At 40.1% G+C, this 24094-nt stretch overlaps 1 protein-coding gene across 9 annotated transcripts in view; it reads left to right on the forward strand.

Moving 5' to 3' along the window:
* SORCS2 (sortilin related VPS10 domain containing receptor 2) overlaps window positions 1–24094 on the forward strand; it is a 767814-nt gene that overhangs the window by 663378 nt on the left and 80342 nt on the right. For all 9 annotated transcript variants that reach the window (XM_039541213.1, XM_039541219.1, XM_039541216.1 and 6 more), the window contains 3 exons: window positions 2973–3152; window positions 10771–10917; window positions 12435–12537. In XM_039541213.1, coding sequence (XP_039397147.1) covers window positions 2973–3152; window positions 10771–10917; window positions 12435–12537 — 430 coding nt within the window. The remainder of the gene's footprint in view (window positions 1–2972; window positions 3153–10770; window positions 10918–12434; window positions 12538–24094) is intronic.

A 24094-nucleotide genomic window follows, 5' to 3' on the forward strand; every position in this document is an offset into this window, starting at 1 on the left:
ATGACATCACCCTTGCTTTTTACCCCTTTTAGCCTAACCCAGAGTCTCTCAACACTTCTGTCTCCACCTCAATCCAAGTGTGTACATTTTTAATATACAAGGCAACACCTCCTCCCTTTTTCCCCTGTCTATGCTTCCTGAGCAAGCAGTACCCATCCACACCAACATTCCAATCATGTGTATTATCCCACCAAGTTTCGGTGATGCCAACAATGTCATAGTTGTACTTATTTATTAGCACTTCCAGTTCTTCCTGCTTATTTCTCGCATTTGTATATAGGCATCTAAGATCCTGATTTGATTTTGCCTCCCAGTTTTGCCCGGACCCTCCTTTCTCTCTGCCATTATAGCCCACACTCCCTCCTATTTCCGACCCATCTCCCAGCATTCTGATTCTTTCCAGACACACAAAAAGTTGCATCTGACATCTTGAACAGGATGAGTACACACTCCACTTTCCACTTTCTTACTATTGTTAGTTGCAATTGGAAGAGAAGAGTTAGTGAAACATATTAATTAGTATAAACTCCTCCAGTCTAGCCTTCTTGCCTTCCAGCTGTCCCCTGCCAGTCTGTCCAAAAATCCTACGTTAAAGTCATCTTCTTCTCTCACTACTCCAATCATGTGAACTCCTCCTGAACTTCCATTGACTTCCCATCTCCTAACACATAAAATTAAAATGCCTCATCTTGAGACACAAAATTGCATCTATTTTTGCATCCACCTACTTCTCTGCTCTCACACACCTCTTCCCAATCCTCTTGCCTTTTCTCCTTAGTGTTGGATTCTTCTCTTATTTACATCAGTGCAAATCAGGAGTAACTTCATGGATATCAGTACAGCTACATCAGGGTAAAACTGATGTAAGTGAGATGAGAATCAGAGTAGCCACATCTCCCATTCTCAGCTTTGTTCCCCCTGTGTCTGGTACCAGTCTCACAGTTTATCTGAAAATTGCTTTATCTTTTCTCCTTTAAATTCATGTGTAAACTCCACATCGCTAAGTAATCCCTCCTCCGACATTCTGATCAATAGTAACACTCAGGGGCACCCTCTTTTGCACTGTTGTTCTATGTTTCATCCTGCATTTGCTTTTCTCACTTTATTTAGATTCTAATCACTTGGGGCAAGGAGCATGTCTTATCTGTGTTCTATAAAGCATTGTGTATGTTTATGACACGTTATAAGCATTTTACTATAATAATGCTCTTAAGACATCTGCTGAAGGGCTGCTAATAGCTATGATGATAATTTAAGGGGGTTTTAGAACTTTTCACTAATGGATACCCTTTCATACTCTTTATTCCTATACTCTTTAGTAATTTATTTCTCCTCCCCCTCCATCTCTGTTAATTGGATTGGTAGCATAACTATTCTCAGGCTGTGTCAGAGAAGGCAAATATGATGATTGTCATGGGTTATGGTGAACTACCAGATGTTGCATACCCATCCTCTTGCTTATTTATGAATAGTGCTGGCAATTTAAGACAGTAAAGTTCCATTAGTGGGATTCTAAAAAAAAAAAATCTACTTCTGATTCAATACAAAATTTTAATTGCAGGGCTTTGGAGAATGGCTTTGAGATCAACTATGTGAGAGATTTTATCTACAACAGAGACCTTTCCCACAGATTCATTTGTTTTGGCAGATGTATCAATGACATTTTTAAAATAATTCGGAGTGGTGAATTTGATTCAACGAGACATTGAGGTTAACTCCTTTTATATACAAAAATGTTTTTGTCTAGCTTTTCATTATATATACCTTCCAAAGAGGTGCTTGCTGTGCAGTGTAATCATTCCTGTATATAGTCACCTCTTCTTCTGCACCTAGTCAACTCTTGTTACTTCTATGTAAAGAAATAGAAATGTAATAAAGGTGCTTGTTACATATTTACTCAGAAGTCATTCCCTCCTGCCACCTATCTATTTTTGGAAGCTCTTCTCTGAATTCCTTTTAGTTTGTCAGTATTCCTCCATTAATAAGGTGACCAGAACTGAATACAATATGCCCGGTGCTATTGCAACCAAGTTCATGAAAAGGGGTAATAATCTCTCTCTCCTGATATGATGCTTCTGTGTATGCAGCCCAAAATTGCATTGGCCTTTTTGCTGCCATATCCTATTGTAAACACAGGTCCAATTTTTCTGTCCACTATTACTATCTATTTCAGCATTGCTACTTCCTGATTTCTTCCTCTGATTGAATATTTGTGTATTAGACTATTTTCCCCAAGAGGTATTAGCCTGCATTTTTCCCTGCAGAGGTTGGAGAGAGGAAACAGGGAGTCCAGCAAAGAGGCTATTGCAATAATCCAAGCATGACATTATTGAGGAATGAATGCAGAATGTTGTTGTTATTATTTAATATTTATATTACAATAACACTCAGTGGCCCTGCTGCGCTCAGTGCTCTGCAAATATATAGAAAGACATGGTCTCTGCCACAAAGAGTTTGTTACTTATTCTCTATGTCCCTTTGTAATATATCTCTGTCCTAATTGGTGGTTGCCTCTCATCCTATTTTAGATCTTCAGGAGATTTCATGGACTTTTGTCTGTCTTGTGAAAGTAATTCACATTCTGTGTCCCCTCAGTCTTAGGCATCTCTGCTGCAAATGTGGATATTGGTGGAGGCTTTGTGATGCTGAAACTTGTTGATTAGTCATTGGTTTAAGAACTCCAGCCCATTTCCTATAAGAAACAAAAGCACCTCCTTCAGGCATTAATAAGTGGTTTGGATTCCAAATTCTAGGTGAAAATTCTATATCCCATAATCTGAGAGAGATAGGATATAGTAGCTTTCCTAGTACCTAGGCTGAGAGAGCTCATAGTCGGGGATCTTTAAGGTGTATCTCTTTTCTCTGGCACTTGACTCTCATGACCAGTTTGTTTTTTGTCAGGTAGGCAAGATAGTATCTTTTTTTTTAATTGCAATTATGATAAATCTTGTATCTTATTTCTTTTTCTGCAGGATTTACAGATTATCAGTACAGATGAAAACCAAGTATTTGTGGCTGTTCAAGAATGGTACCAGACAGACACGTACAACCTGTACCAATCTGACCCACAGGGTGTATACTACTCCATTTTACTGGAGAATGTCAGGAGCACTAAGCAGCCAGAAGAGAATGTCCTGATAGATATTCTGGAGGTAGGGTGCTGTGCAAATACTAGAACTTTTGTTGCTTTCTGTCTCTTCCATTTTCTCTCCTACTTTATGTTGTCAGCAACTCTAATTATGAATGTTATCACTATCAAATTAATTACATTCTCCCCAGTTTTCTAGAGTGATGGGAAGGGAGTACTGTATTACTCTAATTCTCCCTCTCTCTCCTCTTCCTCCTAAAGTTTTATAAATACACAGTTTCTTAAGTTTAAGTTTGTTACTTCTATGTAAAGAAATAGAAATGTAATAAAGGTGCTTGTTACATATTTACTCAGAAGTTTGGTTGTTTTATAAATACACAGTTTCTTAAGTTTCCAAGGATGTGCAGGAACAAGTTTAATATTTTTCATTTTCTTAAAATATGGGGTCTGGTGTTATTTCAAGTACTGAAGAGTTAAGTAGTAAGATTCAGTTAGCACTAGTTTATTGTGGAAGGAGGAATATAAACAGCTATGAAACTGCCTTATGTAACCAAATTTAGCTTCTAGGCAATACAACAATACTCTTTTTGCCTTATATTTGTTTTACAATTTGTCAGCATTTCAGCTGCTAGCTGCTTTGTCTGAGAAGCCAATGAATGTAATTATCAGATACTATGTAAGTCCATTCATTGAGTTTTGCTTACATACTTTTTTTTTTTTAATCAGGAAGCCTTTTAGCCAATAGGGTCTCAGAAAACAGCAGTTGTATGAGCCTAGTACTGGGTCTTTACATGTTGACCTAGACAACTGAAGAGCCAACAACATTAGATTGAGTCAGACCACAAATCCTTTTGCTTTCTGTAGGCATTTTTTCCGAGAGGCGCTGCTATGAGAGGAGCCATCCTTGCAAATACTCAACTCTGTATTTTAAACCTGCAGCAGTTGGCTAAAGAAAACATGGAAAAATAGAAGTTTAGGAAAAAATGCCATCAGTTTTCTTGTTCAGAAGGGTGATGATGACAACACTTGAATTTAATAGTCTGCTTCCTCTGCAGCTTTAAAAAATATTCTTACTAAATGCACCAGGCTTCTTTGCAAAGGAGTCACAATACTCCTTAGCCTGGCACATATGCAGGGGCGACTCCAGGCATCAGCACGCCAAGCGCGTGCTTGGGACGGCAAGCCACTGTGGGCGCTCTGCCGGTTGCCGCAAGGGCCTGCGTGAGGTCCACCGAAGCCGCGAGACCAGCAGACCCTCCGCAGGCAAGCCGCCGAAGGCAGCCTGCCTGCCGTGCTTGGGGCAACAAAATGCCTAGAGCCGCCCCTGCACGTATGGTTAGGAAGGAGTTAAATGAGTCTCTCTAGGATTGTAATTGGAGGGGGGAAATGATGGCATGCTCCAAACTTTTCTAATCTCCTCCACCTTTATATAACTCCTTCTCTTTCAACAGACAAGGAGGTGTGACATAATTCCCACCCTCCCATTTCAAGCATTGATTACCGTAGGGGGATTCTGTGGGGAACGGAGGGCATGGAAAAAGGCCACCTTCTTCCTCTTGTGTAATCAGAGTCCCATATGCTGATTTTAATGACAAAATATGTTTTTGCTGCTTTTTGGTCCTGTTAGCTTGGCAGAGCCAGCACAGCTAAGAGAAAAGAAACTGGGTTCTCTTCTCCTCTGGCATCTTCTAGAGCATGGGTTCTCAATCAGAGGTCACAAAGAGGTGTTAAGGGGTCACAACCACTCTGCTGTTCCCTTGTTACTAAGGAAGTGCCAGTATAGAAAAGGCTTGGAACTACTGGTCTTGAGTATTGTTTACTAAAGTCCTTTCAGTTTCACCTGTGCAAGCCCACTGAGGTTCAGGGAGGTGCAAAAATGTCACTGAGGGCAATATCTGTCCTGTGGAACCTCTGTTATTGGTGGTGCACAAAAAGAAGAGATCCTAGATTATTTGCAAATTCCAGATTTACTTTGTAGAGCTGGCTTTAAAAATTACTTATAATGGCGCATATTTAATAAGGAATGATTGAGCGACAGTAAACATGGAACCTTACAATGCCATTTTTACGTAGCCAATTTTCAGTGAAAAGCTGCCTACATATAGAAAGTTTAAAACTTGCATATCTTTTCTGCTACATGGTGAAATACAATTAGTGTTTGTTTTCTTTACTAGACTGTGATGAGCAAGTAATATTTACAAGAGTTCTTTTGTTTTGACTTATTTACACTGTACAAAGTAGTTAATAAAAATAAGGCTGCTACTGTGTTTAGGGATTGCAGGACAGTTGTTGGTTTGGGTTTTTTTTTCTGACTTGGGATATCTTGCAGGGTGTTTCAATAGAAGTGTCTTGGAAAAAAATCTTCAACTCCAAACACAGACAACTCTCAATGGATTAAGAATTTCTCTTTCAACTAATGTATAATTCTGCATGAAATTTGCAAGTTTGTCTTCCACTGGCCTCATTTAATCCTTTACATGTGCATCTGCTTTATAGTCTTTTAGAGATTTTCACCTGTCTGCATTCATTTTCCTTTATATCTTTTGTACAGAACATCTTTTCCGCTTTTGTTGCATATATGTACAGAGACTAACCTCTAAAATATATGTTTAAAAGAAAGAAAGAAGCAGTGAGCAGTGATTCAAAGTCAGTGTGGTCTTGAAATACTGTACCAAGTGCTGTAAAAGTGAACCAGCCACAAGTTTAGCATAGAGATCATTGCAAAACAAGCATGTTGATATCATGTTTCATGACATGAGTGGAAATACTCATGAATAAAGGTCACAGAAGTGGACACTTAATTTACAGCATACTCATATTGTGCTAGCAATTGCTTATTTAATACCCCAAACTGCAGACCTTACTCATATATTTATTCCTCAGTCATGTGACTTAGCCCCATTGATTTCAGTTGAGTGTTTGTAATATTTGCACAATTGTCCATTATTTGATCACTACACACACTATCTGTTGTAAATGCTGAGGGGCCCTCTGTACGCTCTCCCTTCATAGTAAAATGGCACAGGAAAGTTCTGCAATAGTTACTACAGAACAGATCTGTGGTAGTTAGTGTGTATCATACTGTCTAGTCATAAGAAGATGACTGCCGAACAATAGGGGCTGTTGGCTGCTGAGTGCTGTTGAAAATGTGCTGCTTCATTTAGATGCCTGAACAGGAGCTGAACTCTTTTGAAAACATGGTTATTTATTTAGGTGCCTCTATGGGAGCTGCTAAGCACTGAGCTCTTGAAAATCAGGCCTTATATGACTCCCACAGGGCGGCAAAAATGGTAGAGCCGGCCCTGGACTCCCATCACCAAACTATCTGAGCACTTCACAATCTTTTTATGTATGTATCCTCACAACAGGCCTGCTAGGAAAGGAAGGACAAATATCCCCATTTTACAGATGTGGAACTGAGACAGAGAGAGAGACTGAGTGACTGGCACCTAGCAGGTCTGTAGCAAAACAAGGCACTGAATCCACATCTGCCAAGTCTCACGCTAGCACCTTAGCCACTGGGTGATCTTTCCTCTCTGTGGGGTTTGGATCAATCCTGTATACATTATCACCATGCAAACCCTCAGTAATAAAATAATTAGTATCAAATCTATACCATGCTAACAGGTCTGCTGTCCCATACGTCTGCAGGCAGAGCTGTCATTAATGTTAATATCAAAGGGAGTTTGGAATGAGGGCAAAATATACTCTTAAATATTACAGATTGAGAGAGATGAAAGAGTATGCAGAATAACAATCTCAGTGAAAACTAGCCATTCCTGATCATACCGAGAGCTGATGACACTTATTCAAGTACAAAGCTGTAATAAATCCTCAGATTATGTTAAGCATCCACATGTCTGCTGAAGAGAGGGAGAGAACATTTTGGCCTGAATTCAGGGAATGGCATTTAATCTGGCAAAGTGTTTTTCTTCTTAATGAAAACGTTAAAGAATGTGATCCCAAAATCACAGAGTAAGCTCTTGGTTTTAAAAGTCTCTCTTGCCTCACACAGAAACTCTCCTTGCTTCTCTTCTTCTTCCTTTAGCACATCTCTGCCCTTCCATACACCCTACTCCCCCAGAAGTAACATTCTGGTCCTGCTGTACTTCCATTAGATTCTGGGCCATCTGATTCCTCCGAGCAGGATCTGAGAATATAGATACCAGAAGGGATCATTATGATCATCTGGTCTGATCTCCTATATACCACAGACCATGGAACTTCCCCAAAATAAGTCCTAGAGCAGATCTTTTAGAGAAACATCCAATCTTGATTTAAAAATTATCAGTGACGAAGAATCCCAACCCTTGATAAATTGTTCAAGAAGCTAATTATTCTCACTTTAAAATGTACATTTTATTTCTAGTCTGTTTGTCTAGCTTCAGCTTCCAGCCATTGGATCATGTTATACTTTTCTCTGCCTGATTGAAATGCTTATTATTAAATATTTGTTCCCCACATGGATACGTAATCAAGTCACCCCTTAATCTTTTCTTTCTTAAGCTAAATAGATTGAGCTCTTTGAGTTTACTCCTAATACATTTTAAAACTCCTTATTGTCCTTAATTCTGATGACCATAGATTTCTCCTTGTGTCCCTTGGCTTCCCCTAGCAATTTTATGCAATTCCTAATTTCTGATTTATATTCATTACTATCACTTTTCCCTTTCTTTTGTTTCTTATATATTATTTTTGTTTTTTCTACATCTGCCTTTGCTTCCCTGCTAAATCAACTTCTGTTTTTTAACCAGTATGGCCATCTTTCCTGATTGTGGGATTGTGTCAGAAATCAGTGGTTCAGGAGCCAGATTAACAATCAGCATTACCCAAAAGAGCCACAGTAGTTTGCTGCACATTGATCTCTTTCTTTCTTTTAATATGAATTTTTATTGGAAAAGCTTTATAGACATTTTAAAAGAACAAAAGACAAATATAAAACCAAAGAAATTAAATGAGCATAGCTCTATTCATAGCTTGCCCCATCGTCTTTAATTATAGTACCCAATCACTCTCACTTCCTATTGAAGGCTAGAGCAAATAATAACTAAACTAAACAAATATCTAGGGCCGGCCATGAGCTGGAGTAAAATAGCATAGCTGTATTCATTTGGCTGGCTTTCAATCTTCAATTATATTATTCTTCTGTTCATATTTTAATCTATACAATGTCTTTGCTGGGTTTTTTATTGCTGTAAATTTAAGAATAAATGGTTACTTTATCATTCAAAATAGCAGTGCATTCTGCTGTTATTGTGCAAATGATATTAGTATTTTTAGCATAGCTGTTACATTGAACAGGCTAAAATAAGCCCTTATCGTGAGGGCTGCTATTGGTTTTATTTGCCTCTGCAATAGCTATAACAATATTAGAAAGGATAGAAGGACAGAATGGAGAAAGTAACCATGGGAAAAAAATGAAGACTGGCCATTGCTCTGAAGTTACACTGGAATAAAACTGATGTAACTCAGTGCTCATTTAGGCCCAGAGTGTTTATAAATGGATGTTGAGTTGTTCTTTTATAGCTCATCATTCTAATGGTGGGGGAGGGCAATCACTGGAGAATGACCTTTAAAATAACCAGTAGAGGAGAGAATTACATGGATTTTTTCAAAGTATATTTTCTATTGATTTGTATTAATTAGAAAAAAAACACTTGACTATAATTCACTTTAGTCATAGAACCTCAGTTAGGGCAGCCTTGAATGAAGCAAAAGGTTTGAAGCTGTGACTCATGATCAATGCAGTGATGTTGTTTATTATTTGAATGCTGACAATGTGCCTACGTACTGTACAGATAATGGTACTGACAAGTCCCTGCCATGAGGAGTTCACAATATAAGGGTCTATCCCACAAAATCTTACTACTAAGTGTAGCGTTTAGTATGGTGAGTAGGCCGAGTAACTTCTCACGTCAAAATCTACAAAAGCGATTTTAAAAAAAAATCCAGGTGCTATTTAAAAGTGATGGTGAAGTCCTAAACTAAAACCCTACAAAAAAGTTGTGCAAGAAAAATATCTCAAAACCAAAATAAATATAACAAGAAAATAATAAAAGAAAACCTGGTGCCAGGTCCTCCGCTCAATGGAGCATCACTGTTTTATACCAACAGGGGATCTGGCACATGGAGTAGTGAAACAAAAATAAATAGAAGCAATAAAAATATTGTACAGCAAAACTAAGGAATCATTTTAACTGACTACTGAAAATGTCATTGGGACTCCTAATGGTAGTAACCTAATAAGTTTTTCGATGATCAGGCCCTAAAATTGATGATCTACGAAAATTCTTTTGAACCTTTCTCTGATAAGTGATAAGTGAAAATTGGTGCCTCAGTCCAAAGGATTGCTGTACCTTCTACTACATTAATGAACTTCATTCATATGAGTGGTTTCATAGACTTCAGTGGCAGTATTCATATAAAGTTACACACTTGACTAAACGTTTTAGAGTGGTTCATATTTTAAGAACTAAAGAAATATGGTCAGAAATCGTAATAGCAGTATGCAGTAAGAAAGCACATATGTAATTGTAGATATTGCATTAGGTTTCTCAATGTTCTAAGTACTAATATGCTACAAAAACTAAGGCCTAGTCTATACTAAAAAGTTAGGTCAAGCCACTGTGTGTCAACCTAGTTGTGCATGTGTCTACACTTAAATTTATTTCCTCCCAATGTAAGCGTCCCATTATGATGACACAGTAATGACACCTCTCCAATCAGTGTTGAGAAATGAGCGATGTACCGAGGCCATTGCAACATGGGTGTAGACACTGCATTACCTATGTTGACTAGGGTTGCCAGGTGTCCTGTTTTTGACAGCCACTGCTTGTTGTCCCAAGACTGCACTGCAATGCAATCCCATCAATCAGTGCTCATTTCTCAGACCCGGAAGTGAGGCTACACCATCTGTGAATGCCACCAGCAAACTTGAATTGGTTCTCTCTGTGTCCTGCAGCAATCTGTCCTCCACAAAATCATCACACTTCTTGATGAATCAGTTCTTGTGGCTCTGCAAATACTGGAGGATTATGCATCCTGTGCTTGCAATGCTCATGACAGTAGTACAGAGCTGTGCAGGTTCTGTGCTTTTGTCAGAGATGGCGGACAGCGAGGAGAGCAGTGCGGGTTTGTGAAATTTTTAAAAAAGGCATGAAAATTATGGGAGATAGATGACATCATTGGATGGAGAACATTGCATGCTGGGAAGTTGATCCCTTGCTCCCAGTCACCACTGTGTGATTTGTTCTGCCCCACTATGGATTGCCAAAACTTCCCAAAAGAGAGTGCACTGGAGAGTGCTGAGCTGCACATTGGGATGCTCACCCATAGTGCACTGCAGTGTGCACTGACACAACCACTTCTGGTGAGTATGCACAGTGGTGACTCACGGAGCCAAGTATGCACGTGCACAAGCAGGATAGTAACTGAAGCAGCTTCATGCCAACGTAACTTGCATTGGCAAAAGTTTGTAGTATAAACATGCCCTTAATGTCTTAAAATATGTTCAGAAACCAAAAGCACCAACTGTTTTGTTTTGTTTTTTAATATCCATTCTCTTTTAAGAGTAGGTAAGTATCTGGAATATTCAGTTTCTAAGGAACCTCTAAACCAGGAATGATCTATGCTGAAGAAGTGTTTGCAGGCTGGTCATTAACCCTCTTAATGTTATGCTCCAGGTCAGAGGTGTTAAAGGAGTCTTTTTGGCCAATCAGAAAATTGATGGGAAAGTTACAACTCTAATAACCTACAACAAAGGCCGTGACTGGGACTATCTGACCCCTCCAATTTCTGATATGAATGGTAAACCAACCAACTGCAAACCTGTAAGTGATTCCTTTTAATGTTTTATCCAATGTGCACAAGAACTATTTGTAGAATATGTTGAAATGTAAATAAATGAACAGTAGTTAAGTCATCTCAAGCACCTAGTACCAAGCTACATTCTCCTCTCATTTACACCAGCTGTAGATGTATGTTTTAGTTTCTCTACATTAACCATGCCTTCACAAGTTATTGAGCCAAATTAATCTCTGGTTTGCTCCATCTGCAGCATTACACGTTCTTTTGTTAGGGCTTAATTTGGCTTGTATGGGACAAGTGTGCTCTAATTTACCTACCATGCATCCTGATTCAAGGCAATCATTCATTTATTATTAATTATTTTACACCGCAAGGAACTTGTCTGGGAATAAGAGCAGTTCATCAATAGGATTAAAAATATGAATACTTTTTATTTCTGTTTTTGCATTGTATTGTTTTATCTTAAAACACAATTACCCTATTATGTGTGTGTGTGGGGGGGAGTTACACAGTTGTCTGGAAATGTAAGTCAAATGGCTAGTTATGTCAAAAACCCTTTTCTTTTTGTGAATGGACGTTATTATGGTTTTTTTATATGTCCCATTTACCCACAACAGTTTAGTTTTTTTGTTGAGTCAGCCCTGACAAGCAGATCCCCTGTGTCTTTCTCACAGGCTCTCTGCTACACTGTACTATTAGATCTCTGCATTTTTGGGCAGAATATATGTCCATAGTCAGGGGGACAGACTAATCTTTATCCCTCTCTGCATAGTAGGAATAAAAGACTGAGATTGGGGGAGATGTTGACTCCCTTCAGAAGACTGGGGCTACAGCAATACATGGTTCATGCTCGTAGCTGAAGTTGCATAGTTTAGGTCGATCTTCACCCCCCCACACACACACACACCCCAGTGTAGACCAGGCCTTAGGGTGTGATCTTGTTCTCAGTGAAGTCAATAGCCATGCTCCATTAACTTTAGTGGGAGGAATATTGAGCTCCACTGTGGAAAGAGCAGAAAGCAGTAAGTTAATTAAACAGAGATACAATCAAACTCACTCCAAAAAAGTCATTTAAAAATATTTTTCATATAATGATTTTTTTCCTGACAGAAGATGTTTCAGTAGAAATAGTTGTTTTTAATCTAATTCTCTAGCTTATAACTGCATAAAGGAGCCCAGGGATGATGATAACCAGCAACAACAAATAAATCTTTGGTGTTTTTTATTGCTTCTTCCAAAGATCCAAGCAGTCACTCTGTCACAAAGTTATTTTGTGCTATAATTTCACACTGTCTCTTTCTGAATTGCAGACCTTGTTTTAAGGCCACGGAAATATACAGAGCCAGGGTAATTGGTTCCCGCTAGATACATCAGACTAATATTTTATTCTGGAACCCGCTTTGTGAAATTCAGTCACTTCCCCCTTTTTGTAAGGCAGTTGTCACTGCATGCTACTTTCTGATTGTGCATTAATTACCAAAGTAGCAGAACTGCTGTTAACAGCTTGTAAAATACTGTGTTCTTCCTCTTATTCCTAAAGCCTGATTGCCATCTTCATCTCCATCTCCGCTGGGCAGACAATCCATATGTGTCAGGAACAGTCCATACCAAGGACACTGCACCAGGGCTCATAATGGGGGCAGGTAAATGCATGAAAGTGCTTTTTTCCCCAAAACGTTGTTTCTTGTGGATCATGTTTAGTCGCATGAAGAATAATATATAGACTGTATTATAAACATTGCCCTAGTGCACTTGCGACTGAATACCACTGATTTTAGGGAAATTGACTGGTCAAATGTGATTGGTCAAATTGTTGAAAGGTTATCAACCTTTCTGCTGGGTAGCCTGCAGGGATTGGAAGGAATTATTTATTCCAAGATGTCACAAGTGGACAGGTGCATTGTGTGTATCTAGCTATCAGTCATTTATGGCCCCCACTACCATTGTGTCTGAGTTCCTCACAATCTTTAATGTATTTATTCTAACAGCCCTGTGAAGCAGGAAAGCGCTATTATCCCTGTTTTCCATGTGGGGGAGTGAGGCACAGAGAGTCTAAGGGTGTCTTCACTTCCCACCAGATCGGCAGGTAGCGATCAATCCAACGGGGATCGATTTATCACGTCTAGTCTAGACACGATAAATCGACTCCTGAGTGCTCTCCCGTCAACTCTTGTACTCCAGCGCCACGGGAGGCGCAAGCAGAGGCGACGGGGGAGCGGCAGCAGTCGACTCACCATGGTGAAGACACCATGGTAAGTCGATCTAAGAATGTTGACTTCAGCTACATTATTCACGTAGCTGACGTTGCATAACTTAGATCGATCCCTCCCCCAGTGTAGACCAGGTCTAAGTGTCTTGCCCAAGGTCACAGAGGAAGTCTATGGTGGAGCAGGGAATTGACTCTAGGTCTTCCAAGCCTTTCGCAATTGTCCTAACCACTGGACTAGCCTCCTCTTTTCATATTTATATGGTGAAATGTTTCATCTTGTTCTGTAGGATCGTGTACTGGCCACTGAGACCATTGTTCTAGTCTAGTATGGCAAATCTTTTTTTTCTTTACACTTAATGCACATATAATTATCTTACCGTATTTATTAACTTCTTTATCCATGACAAGGCAGGTATGAGAGATAAGGTAAAAGTGGCTATTGCAGCAGTGTGTAGGAGTCAGGTTTGGGTTCTCTGTCATACCACGTGTACTGTATTGCATCAGAGCAGTGGTCCCCAAACTTTTTACCTCATGACCCACCTTACCCGTGTCTGCACCCTTCCCACAGAGCTAGAAGTGGGGCCGCAGCTGGCCAAGGCGAGGGCCACTGCTTGGGGTAGGAGCCTGCAGCTGTGGCCGAGGGCGGGGCCCCAGGTATGGGGCAGGCTGCCGAGACCCTGGGCATGGGGCAGGCAGCTGGGGCCAGAGCCAAGAACAGAGCTGGGTGGCACTTCCTCTCTGGCCCCTGCGGGGGGTTGGTCCGGGCCCCAGCTGTGCCCCTTCAGTGTTACTCCACATCCCCCTAGGGAGGCGCACCCCACAGATTGAAGACCTCTGCATTAGAGAGAATTGACTAACTACATGTAACATAAAATCTCCATAGATATGCTGACCAATCAATATGAAAAATGTCCATATAAATCTGCTTTGCTTTTTACCTTTATCAGTCAACAATTCAGTTCCTCTGAATGTCATGTTTCTTCTTCTTCAAGTTACTGAGACATCAGGTTTGAGCTATAATATCAGTTTATCAGTTTATTTAGGTTTTATTTTCTTATTTTTAAAAGCAGCAAAGAGTCCTGTGGCACCTTATAGACTAACAGATGTATTGGAGCATGAGCTTTCGGTATATGGCATCTGCCAGTGTTTAACCGTGTTAGTCTGGCTACACTCAATAGTATCATAGTATCTGCCACGTTTATCCGTTATTAGCCGTGTTAGTCTGGCTACACTCAATAGTATCATAGTATCTGCCGTGTTTATCTGTTATTAGCCGTGTCATCGGATGCAGACGTATTGGAGCATGAGCTTTCGTGGGTGAATACCCACTTCATCAGATGCATCCAACGAAGTGGGTATTCACTCACGAAAGCTCATGCTCCAATACGTCTGTTAGTCTATAAGGTGCCACAGGACTCTTTGCTGCTTTTACAGATCCAGACTAACACGGCTATCCCTCTGATACTTTTCTTATTTTTGTGTCTTGTGTTAAATTTAAATTAAACACACACGCAAACACACAGAGCTACTCTATTTGGAAAAAATATATTTTCTCATTGTTATTGGATGTTCTGTCTCAGCTGACATCAGTGGAAGGTTTGACGCCATCAGTTACTTTGATAAACACTGGCAGATGCCATACACATTCCAAAACCAAAATGTAATTGCTAATTATTGTTTAAATTGTCCTGTGGCTACTGAGGTGAAAACCATGGTGAAATCGTACCCCACTGAAGTCAATTGGAGTTTTGCCATTGACTTATGAAGCCAAGATTTCACCCAATTTCTTTAAACTGCACTTTTCTATAAAATATCCAAATATCTTGAAAGTTTTTAAAAAAACAACAACTTCCTTTGTGGGCAGACATTATAGAAAAGTATCATAAATCTGTTCTATGTATTCTGTTCTTTTCTATGTATGCTCTTTTGTATGTATGCATCACCGTAGTATCTGAGCACCTTCCAGGAGTGCATGAAGCAATGTGACAAACATTGGTTACATGTGGTTTATTCTTTCTCTCAATCTCTCCCTCTGTGTGTGCACTGTCCTGTTTGGATTTGGTAGGGTTGTTTTTGTTTATTTTTTAAAATGTGGGTTTATATCAGAAAAGGCTAAAGAAGTGTGCCTTGCCCTTGGAGTAGAAGGCGGTGAGGCTTGTCTGAGAGCAGCCCCTGAGAAAGCTCTGTCTCCTGCAGGGATGAGCTGTATCCTTGTGTTAAAAAGTTTCATTGTGCCTGAGGAGTAGAATTGTCAATCACAGTCCTCATCGAGGCATTTTAGGCAATCTTTTAGATCTCCTGGGCCCAGGCCTGGGAGAGCTTTGAAGATATGGACCAAGACTGTGAACTAGACTTGATTGAGTGTAGTTCAGATTCAAATGCTTTCCAAACTATGGGGCTATTCCTAATAACCCTTACCCATGGGAGTAGTCCCACTGAAGTCTGTGGGCTATTCTTGTGAATAAGGACTTTTCCAGGATTAGCAGTTTGGAAGAGTTGGCTCTAAATACATGCAGGAGTCAATTCGCATCTGAAATACAACTGTCTTTGGCAGCACAAGGGAGCAACCAGGTACACAGCTGGCAGACATCTCTCTACCAAACAGCATGGGGTGGGAGAGGAGGAAAGTTTGGCCAAGAATACTGAGGCAGACTACATGCTGATAGGATGTGCCATGGAATCATTGATGTCCAAGTCAAGCAGGGAGAAAATCTTGTTTTTGAAGCCTCTTCTAAAAGCCCCCTACACAGCAAACTACTTGCACCAGGAAAGAGGAAAGCCCGAGTCAATTAACATGTATTATCTTGGTGTCGAGTCTTTGAAATCTGGTGCACGTAAGCGATGAAATGAAAGGTGTTCAGTCTTCTCTGGCAGACTTGGTACAATAAACACACACTTCTCACCAGACATACTTTACACCCAGAGACAGCCTGTATTTCCTTTGGGGCCTGGTCAGAGAACTGATAAATATATGTGAATCAGTAAAGGGTAGTGGGTGTTTCAGCATGTATGAGAATCAGTGTCTTTGGGCCACATCATGCTCTGAATGAAATAAATGGGAATTTTACCATTATATTAAATGAGAGAAGGAGTAGAATGGTGGTGTGCAAATCACAGGGCTTAGGATATTGAACTGTACATTTATTTTTATTTCAAATAATTATAATTAGAGAACAGCATTAATACCTAGAATACTTGGGACAGAGACATTAATAGGATGTTAACATTGCATCATTTTAAGCCCCAGTATTTGTAATTTACAGAATGAAAATTCTACTTTACTAAAATGTCATAAATAGTTCTGAGAAATAATATTGTTAGTATTGAAATATATGTAAATTGTGCAGACAAATATTAAATGTAATAGCGGCACATTAAAAAATTATTTTTAAAACTAGTCTTCTCCCTTTAAGGAATATAATAGGATTTCACATTTATACTTGATTTTACTGTATTTTAATCTTGGCAAAAGCTTCTATGGTATAAGCCATTCAACGTGGGCCAATTGATGTGTAAATTTTTACGTTCAGCCTTAAACCTGTAAAGGATTCTTCTGTGAAAAATGCTAAGAGAAGTGTAAATTTTGAGATTCCAGTTTACTAACTTTTTGTTCTTAGCCTCTTTTCCAGATAATAAATCAAGCAAATAGTACATATTGAACAAATTGCAGAGGTTAATTAAAATATATTGAGTACTTCAGCTGCTGTACAGAACAGTTAAGTTACTCTTTGTCATCTCTGGCCCAGATGTGCTGTATATGTTGTATTAAAGTTCATGTCTTCATGCATGGAGATTGCATGTTATGACACCATTGCAATAAACGAAAAAAGAACAGACAGATGTTTGACTTCTACTGACACATACAGATTCCTCTCAACTACACATTGTCAGATTCTCCCCCTCCCCCATTATAAAACAATAACTTCAAATTGCCAAACAAACACCACTTGGCTGGGGCAGGGCCATTTGACCAAAAAATAGTTTTGCCTTCTTGCTCTATGATGTGACTATTAGCTTTGAAATAAAAAAACTATTGGCTGGCTAGCCGTTTCTTGAAACAAATCACATGACTACATGAGCTAACAATGCGTTAGACATTACAGAAACATCTGGAAGAGGATATGCATGATATTATAATAAATTTGGGGGGGGGAACACCCCATATTTGAAGAATTTAAATCTGTCCCATTCTGGGTTGCATTTGGGTACCCATTTATTTGCATTGAAGCAAGTCTTCTATAATGTAGAAAAGAAAAAGATTTGAAAATTAATTAATTAAATAAATGATTACATAACACACATTAATGAATGGAAAATGTATTACTGAAAAAAAGTTAAAATGGCATGAAAATAAAATAAACAAAAAGGTCACACACTGGCTTGGGCCATAGAAGGGGTGTCAGCAATGCTCTGAGTAAAGCTAAGTTTTAATTTGTGTAACAACAGAAACTAAAATTGAGGGAATTCACTTGCAGTAATTCAAGATAGTGGGCAGGCCTATTGTTAGAGAAAGATTCACATGATCTTATAAGTTAAGCCTGAAGTGCTTCAATAGATGGACTCTGTAGAAAAATCCTTTAAAAGAGTATGGTGAACCTATACCCTTGAGGTTCCAGCTATTAGAGGACATTTTTGGCTTTATGGGTTAAAAAGTGACCTCCTGTGGGTTACAATAGTCTCATTTACAGCTTTGAATGGTATACAGTACAGCTGGTTAATTTTTCAGCCCATGGTGGAATAACTTTTTCAATATAAATTTGAACTATCATCAGAGTATAGTAGTAGTATTTAGTTATTTATTATTTGTTTGGAGACAGTGTACGTGGACCTGATCCAGACCCCACTGAAGTAAATGAAAAGACTTGCTCTTGCTGTGTTCCTATGGAATTACTCCAGATTTATTCTGATGTAGCCAGGGGCAGAACTTGGTCCGAATCACCAGGCAAACAGTGGAGATGGGCAATGGTGCTGCAGTTTGTGTGTGCATGCATTGCATTCAGTGAACTTTAGAATATGGATAGGTGGGGGGAAATTTTGGACAACTAGTTTATTTGCTGAAAATGTAGTTTCAGTCAACCCAAAACTATTTGTGACAAGAATTAGCCAAATTAGTTGCCACCACTGCCTCCCGCCTTATAACATTTCCCCCAGTGGTAAGAGTTTGCACCAGGGCTGTGGAAGACCACGTTTTAATTCTTGCTGAGGAGCACGGATTTGATCCCAGGGCTCCCCTTTCCCAGCGAGTGCCCTAATCACCAGGCAATTCTGGGCTTGGGTTCTCTTGTTGATGCTGTTCCACTTTGAATAAAATACTTGAATAACGGGTCTCCCATGTCCCCGGTGAGTGCACTAACCAATGAGCTAAAAGTTATAAGACAATTAGCATTATATCCTTTGTTTATTTTGTAAATCTAGCCCTTAAAAATGCCCAGAAATAAATATATTTTTGTTTGACCCAAAACAGACTTTTTGATCTGCCAAAAATTTTCAGCAATTTTTGGGTTCCGGTCAAACCGAATTTTTTTTATTTGTTTTTCTTCTGAGAATGGGCACCAAACTTAAACATGAGTTATTCTCCAGGTCTACTTATTACTTCATGTAAGGATAGGTGTTCCAAGATACTATAAAGGGCAGTGAAGAAAGCATGGAGATATGAAAGGGAGACAGACTGGTGAGGCTGAAATGCTGGCAGAGTGAAGTGAATGCTATAAAAACTTCACATCCCACCCAGGGCCAGCTCCAGCTTTTTTGCCGCCCCAAGCAGCGAAAAATAAAATAAAAAAATTAAAAAAAAATAAAGGAAAAGCCGATTGAGCTCCCGCCGAAGAGGAAGAGATGAAGTGAAGGACTCGCCGCCGAATTGCCGCTGAACACTACAGCGGAGCGCTTGAGCGGCCGCCGAACAGCCGCCGAAAACCCAGACGTGCCGCCTCAATACCAGACAGACTGCCGTCCCTTTCTATTGGCCACCGCAGGCACCTGCTTCCTTCGCTGGTGCCTGGAGCAGGCCCTGGTCCCACCAGTGCCACAACTGTTTTTCTGCATATAAAAGCCAGGGCTGGCATTAGTGGGTAGCAAGCAGGGCAATTGCCCATGGCCCCATGCCACAGGGCCTCACACGAAGCTAAGTTGCTCAGGCTTTGGCTTCAGCCCCAGGTGGCAGGGCTTGGCACCCCGCGCTTCAACCCCACATGGCAGAGCTGCGACTTTCTGCCCTGGGTCCCAGCAAGTCTAACACTGGCCTTGCTTGGTGGCCCCCCTGAAACCTGCTCATGCCCCCGGGACCCCGGACCCTAGGTTAAGAAATGCTGAGATAGAGCAGATTTGTGAAGAGCCTTTCAAGATCAGGGCAAAGTTTGAACATGGTGAAGAAAGCCAAGAGAGAGGTGACTGACCAGTGAGGGAAGATCACAAACTTCACAGCAGCTACATGGAGCTTCAGAATTTGCTTGGGATTTTTTTTTTAACAGAACTTTTCAGATTGTAGCTCTTCAATATTTTTTCAGTTGTGTTGTTTTATAACGTCTTTCACTTCATTCTTCTCTCTCATGTATTGGCTTCTTCTCCTGGGGCTGTTCACAATTTGGCTATTTCTCACTTTCTGTGTCACTTGATTGCATTGGCTGTTATTATGCACATTTTTTGTTGCTTTCTCTTGATTGCTACACTTATGCATATGGTTCATTAATGCTTGCACTCAGTTGGAGGTTGGAAGTGTTCAAGACACTTTGACTGCTCGTGAAATCCTTATTGTGTTCCTGTGTCTGATTTTTCACTCGATCTTTGTCTCTTTATTTTCAGAGTTTCTTTAACTTGAGGGGTTTGTTCAGTTAGTTCTACCTGATTATCTATTGTTGTAAATTGGTTTATATTTTGTAGTGTTGTTAGACATACTTCTGGCACTGTGTAGCTGGCTGGTCTTGTCTAGCAGGGTTTTTTTTTATGCAGTTGGAGACTTGACTTTAAAAACATATATAAAGGGAATGTAGTTCCCATGAAAAATGCTGCCTTGACGGCAATGGAAATTTAAGTCGTTTATAAATCCACAGAATAGGTGCAGTACACCCAGCAGCAATCATGTTTCCCTGTATGCACCGCCTACATGTCTCTTAACTCTGACCTGGAGAAGACCTAGGGTTTGTCTATGCTGCCCTGCAGTTCGGACTATGGGGATCTGAATAGCTGTGGGCACCAAAGTACTGTAACTCCTGCATGTAGATGCTGCAGGTGCCGGCTAAAAGCTTCCTAGTTCACATTCCTAGTCCTAGTCCACAGCTGAAAAAGTTCATTCCTTTTCCCAGTGCAACACATAGCCTCTCTGCCAAGCCTGTAAGCAAGAGCACCATTGGTGGCCATATTTTTGACAAAAGCACATTTCTGCACAACGGAAACCAAACTTACCAACTCATTTCACTCATAGAATCACAGAACTGGAAGGGACCTCAAGAGGTCTTCTAGTCCAATCCCCTGCACTCAAGGCAGGACTAAGTATCATCTAGACCATGCCTGACAGGTGTTTGTCCAACCTGCTCTTCAAAATCCCCAATGATGGAGATTCCACAGCCTCCCTAGGCAATTTATTCCAGTGCTTAACCACTCTGACAGTTAGAGGGTTTTTCCTAATGTCCAACCTAAACCGCCCTTGCTGCAATTTAAGCCCATTGCTTTTTGTCCTATCCTCAGAGGTTAAGAAGAACAATTTTCTCCCTCCTCTTTGTAACAACCTTTTAAGTACTTGAAAACTGTTATCATCTCCCCTCTGTTTTCTCTTCTCCAGACTAAACAAACCCAATTTTTTCAATCTTCCCTCATAGGTAATGTTTTCTAGACCTTTAATCATTTTTGTTGCTCTTCTCTGGACTTTCTCCAGTTTGTCCACATCGTTCCTGAAATTTGGCACCCAGAGCTGGACACATTACTCCAGTTGAGGCCTAACCAGCGCAGAGTAGAGCGGAAGAATTCTTGTGTCTTGCTTACAATACTCCTGCTAATACATCCCATAATCCCACCTCATGTTACTAAACAGCAAATGGATGGTAGCATCGTCCAGTCATCATCAAACCAACTACCTAGTATGAAAGACTGTCTATCCCAGTAACTGCTACGACTGCTCTTTAGTTTACAGAAGATCTTCCTTTAGACAAGGCACTTTGCAATTTAAAAAAGTACAGTTATATTGGATCATGAAGAGAAGTACCAATAAGAGAGAGAAGAGATAAGAATACTTAGTATTACCAGCATATAAATGATAGCAAAAAGCAAAAATAGCAATAGTTGACTACTATAATCTGTGCAAAGGAAGACGAGGAGTGGACCAGGAACCGAACCCTCTGGTATGGAATGAAAATGGAAAGAGAGTTTGCCAACCCATAACAGCCAAAAGAAATGCTAGGAAAGATAAGACTGGAACCATAAGAGTACAGAGATTTGTATTCAAAAGAACCAGGAGTCAGTAGTAATGAAAGCAGTACAAAGGGCAAGGAGAGTAAGAACGTGAGAGGGGAAGATAAACATGTTTAGCAGAGGAGAGGAAATTAGAAACAGACAGGAAAGCAGTCAGTGGAATAGTTAGAGAGATTCTGGCTATAAAGGAAATCAGATCGCATGGTGTGAAAGAGAGGTTCAAAGTTAGGAGTGAAGAAGCATGGTCCATAACTCTAAAGAGAAAAAGAAGATCAGAGATGGTGGTTTAAACCCTGGAGCTGCCCATAGCTCCCTTTGAACTCACCTGTCTTTCAAATTATTCTCTTTGTTTGCAATTGTTTTTTGTGTTCCATGCTCCTTGTGTTTTCCCTCATTAGCACATTCATGATTTGCTATTGTCCATTTTCTTTTCTTTGTTTTATATTGGGTGTAACAGACATTACATGCTATCCTGTATGCAGTTACCCAGAAGGAAGGTGAGAAAGTTTGTACTTTAATTTGCTAAGAGCGTTGCATACATTTTGTTCATTTTTGTAGGTGTCTTTTAAATTTGATGTTCCAGTATCTTTTTAAAAGACTCCCTGATTCCTGATTATGGGGTTGGTCCTGGCATGTACTGAGTCTCATTGAGATGTGTAGGAGCTGAGGATACTCAAAGCAACTCCACTTTACTTCCTTTTCTCAGTTGACTTTTAGGACTGATAGTGATAGTTTCTTCATAATTAGAGACTGGTTCACACCAAAACCTAGATATTAATATACCTGAATTTATGGGAAAATTTGCATCAGAACTCAGTTCCCAATTTTGCAGCTCAGGCCAATCTCTTTCAAAGGGATGTTTGCAATGTTGTTGTAGCCATGTTAGTCCCAGGATTTTAGAGAGACAAGGTGGATGAAGTAATATCTTTTATTGGACCAACTTCTGTGGGTGAAAGAGAAAAGCTTTTGAGCTTCACAGAGCTCTTCAGAAGAAAATGCTTGTCTGTTTCACCCACAGAAGTTGGTCCAGTAAAAGATATTACCACATTGTCTCTCAGTAGGAGGAATATCTAAACAATATTTAATTGTGATAGTTTTCTGTGATGCTGGCATCTCGGTGTAAAAGAGAACAAAAGAATCCAGTGTTACTATAACCAAAAGACTTGAGCGCTGTAATTTTTAAAAGAACAGCATTGTACCCAAAAACTAACAGTGTTTCCAAAAAAGTTCTTAGGCCTTGTCTACACTACACAGTTTTGTCGACAAAAGTCAGCTTTCGTTGACAAAACACTGGAAGTATACATACACTGAACTGCTCCTCCCGCCAATGTAACGCCCCTACTGTGCCAACATGGGCGGTGCGTGATTCCTCCATTCAGGGAAGCTGCGCACGCTCAGACCATGGCTCCCCCCGAGGCCTGCCCCTCTCAGCCTCCACCCCTCTGGTCCCACTCGGCCCACTCCCACCTGCCTCTCGTGCCTCTTCTCCCCCTCCCTCTGCCTTCCCCCCCTCTTTGCTTGCACTTGTTCACCCCCTCCACAGCTCCCCACCTGCCACTTACGCTTCTTCACCCCCTTCCTGCCCCACCCACCACCACGCATACCTCTTCACTTCCTCCCCTGAGCCTCCCTGCCCACTGGCCAGCCAGCTGCTCACCGCTTGAGTGAGGTCCCCATGTGGGCAAGGGGGGACAGGAAGAGGCAGATCTCTGGGGGAGAGGACAAGTGGGGTCTCGGGGCTGTTCGAGGAGGCTTAGCCTCCCTGGCCTCTTATACCCGCCGCCTATGTATGCCAACATCATAAACCCACCTCAATGAGAGGCACAGGACATATTCTACTCTCACTAAATAATTGTCTAACCCCCATTATTAATTCCTACAATGGTGAAAATTTAAATCGCTAAACAGCTTTAAAAACACTTTAAAATATATGTTGATATTATCCTTTAAAATTAAAAATAAAAATTGAAATCTTCCAATCCTACCTAAGGGTCAAGAAGCAATTTTCCCCTCAAAGAATTGCATGGCTTGTTGGTTGTACTCAATTTTGGGTTTTTTCAGAGTGAAGTGGGGTTCAAGGTAGGATTGGTAATCATCTGAAGCATCAGGTACAGCCACTTCTAGATGCCAATACTAGGCTAGCTCCAATAAACTCTCTGATATAGAGAATTTTCTGATCCCATTTTAACTATAATTAGGGTTAAATAATTTAAACTATTAAAGAGCCAAGTACTCATAATCTTGATGGTGTAAATGGAACATATAAATCTGGACAGTGTTTTCTGTCAATCTCTCTCAAGTCTCTCATCCTAGATAAACCCTAAGTATGTGTTTTCATAGCTAACACATTTGTTTATATAGTATGTTAGTAAAATTTCATAATGCTATCCTAATCTCAAGTGTATTCTTTCCTTATGTCTCTTACTTAAAAAAAATCTGACAAATGTCATCTATTTTTTCCCCAAGAACATACAAATCATACATTTAAGGCAAAATCCCCTCAATAATAACACTTAGGTGCAAAAGCATACTGTGATTGTGTCTCTTCTAGCTTACTGTAAACTGACTGGCAGTTTAACAGTTGGTTA

The sequence above is a fragment of the Mauremys reevesii genome, linkage group 5, assembly GCF_016161935.1.
Source record: "Mauremys reevesii isolate NIE-2019 linkage group 5, ASM1616193v1, whole genome shotgun sequence".
NCBI lineage: Eukaryota > Metazoa > Chordata > Testudines > Geoemydidae > Mauremys > Mauremys reevesii.